The sequence below is a fragment of the Pinus tabuliformis genome, chromosome 9 (genome assembly GCF_031772625.1).
Source record: "Pinus tabuliformis cultivar Carrire ecotype Pingquan chromosome 9, CPIR1, whole genome shotgun sequence".
Classification (NCBI taxonomy): domain Eukaryota; kingdom Viridiplantae; phylum Streptophyta; class Pinopsida; order Pinales; family Pinaceae; genus Pinus; species Pinus tabuliformis.
Window position 1 is genome coordinate 977,296,355 of NC_142307.1, and position 2,026 is coordinate 977,298,380.

General features: G+C 36.5%; 1 protein-coding gene across 1 annotated transcript; it reads right to left on the reverse strand.

Annotated features, from left to right (window-relative positions):
- Positions 1-283: 283 nt before the first annotated feature.
- Positions 284-1,335, reverse strand: LOC149152001 (uncharacterized). Its single transcript, XM_089440897.1, has 3 exons — positions 1,201-1,335; positions 977-1,080; positions 284-878 (listed from the first exon to the last, which is right to left on the reverse strand). Exons 1-3 carry the CDS (start codon positions 1,219-1,221, stop codon positions 602-604), a joined length of 402 nt encoding a protein of 133 aa, XP_089297023.1. The 5' UTR covers positions 1,222-1,335; the 3' UTR covers positions 284-601.
- Between the last annotated feature and the right edge of the window lie 691 nt (positions 1,336-2,026).

Below are 2,026 nucleotides of genomic sequence, written 5' to 3' on the forward strand. Positions count from 1 at the left end.
TACGATGAAACAATTTTCAGCTCATAACCATCATACTTAAAAGTCATCTTAATTTCATTTTCATTTTCGATTGAAAGTTAATATGGCCGATACATGTAATATATTAGATGTAAGATAAGCATAAATTAAGCAAAAACGGTTAAAAAGTAGAACATAATTTACAGTTTGATGAGGATGGCAGGCACTCCTATATTAGATTAAGTTGTAAAGGGCACATCATATGTACATCTTCACATCAAAATATTTGTAAATTAAGCAAAAACGGTTAAAAAGTAGAACATCATTTACAGTTTGATGAGGATGGCAGGCACTCCTATATTAGATTAAGTTGTAAAGGGCACATCATATGTACACCTTCACATCAAAATATTTGTATCATTTTTATTTCCATAACGAGCCCACGGTATCCAGAAGCCTTAATTCAATGCCTAAAAGCATGCCAACTGCATTCATAACAAGCCCATGGTAACCAGAAACCTTATTCAATGCCTACAGGCATGCCAACTGCATTCCTAGCCCTAATGTTAAAAGACACAATCACTGAAGCACATATATTTGTTCTTGAATCAAACTCACATCTTACAAAGTAAATCAGACCCACTCAATGCATGGCTTTCTGAAGCTCTGCGTCCTTTGATGTAGTTTTTCCCACTCTCCTCATGAAGCTCTTGTTGACAAAATTCTCAGAATTCTTAAGAACAGATTCTGGATCTTTTACTTCAGGAATATCCCTCCTCTTCTTCTTGTCTACAATGACGCTCGGGGAATGCATCAGCTCCTGTTTCATGGTATGGGTGGCCAGAAAAACTGCCAGCACCGTCATCCCAAACAGTGTGTATACTGGGAAAAGCTCTGGCTTCAACAATCTCGAATATTCTCTGCAAAATACATTGTCTCATATTATACTTATAATCATCTGTACATATTTGAAACAGAACTTGAGAAAACCCAGATAAGTTTAAGTTTGGTTCCTTACTGACTGAATGAGGAACCTGTGGCAGAACTTCCTTTAGGAGCTGAATTATATGGCCTAACGTATGCATTTCTCGCCAAAAATTTCTGCCAATAACTCTTACTCTTCTGCACATCCAACGATTCAAGCATTATGGTAACAATGTACACATAGGAGCTGTAAATTAAACCATTGAATTAGAACTATTCTTTGTGCCCAATAATTAAACTCAATGCAGGAGAGCATACCAGTGCTGATGCAGAGAACATATTGTTGTCGTGTAGAATTGAAAGACTCAGCTGTTGTCGTGTACTGTATTGCAATCCGATCAGTGCGCTGCTTGTTATGTTCTCTCTCTTCCGCTGCTAACTCCGCTGTGGAGAAAAAGCGACTCAAACTTTAAAGGAAGAGTGGGCAGTTGCTCTCAAACCGGTGGCAGAGGAGAAGTTGACACTTGTATGGGATTTACTGACTAACCAACACTAACTGTTTGCACGTGGCAATGCTGTTATCAATGAACTTATCCACAGTTTCTTCCAGGGTTCCAATCTGCTACACGTTGGTGAATGTATTACTCCCAAATCTACTGCTGACATTTGGACAAATAAAATTACCAATTTTAATGCATGACAAATGTTCTCAGTTTTCAATGTTCTCAGTGATGTCACTTGACCGATATGTGTTGTGATATTATTGAAGGCAATTCTACATAGATTTTTTTTTTTTAGTTTTTGTTGATATGGATTGGATGGTATATTGTTGATTATTTATTTAATAATGTGGAAAAATTAGGGAGCAGTTTTATTAGTTCTTGCCATCTGGCAATGGCTAGGGACTATAGTAATTGAAATGCAATCCTATAGCATTAGTTTAAGGTGCTATGTTATTAATTTGCGCTGAGTATCCCGGGGCTAACCAAAGTTTTTAAATGCAATGTTGTTTGCCATTGTCGGAGTAACTAAAGTTTTTAATTGCAACCTTGTTTGCCATATTTGATAGATTTAATTTGTGAGTTTTCCTAATTACTTTAAACCCCAACCAAGATCTACTCCTTTGTAAGAAATTGAAATTAAT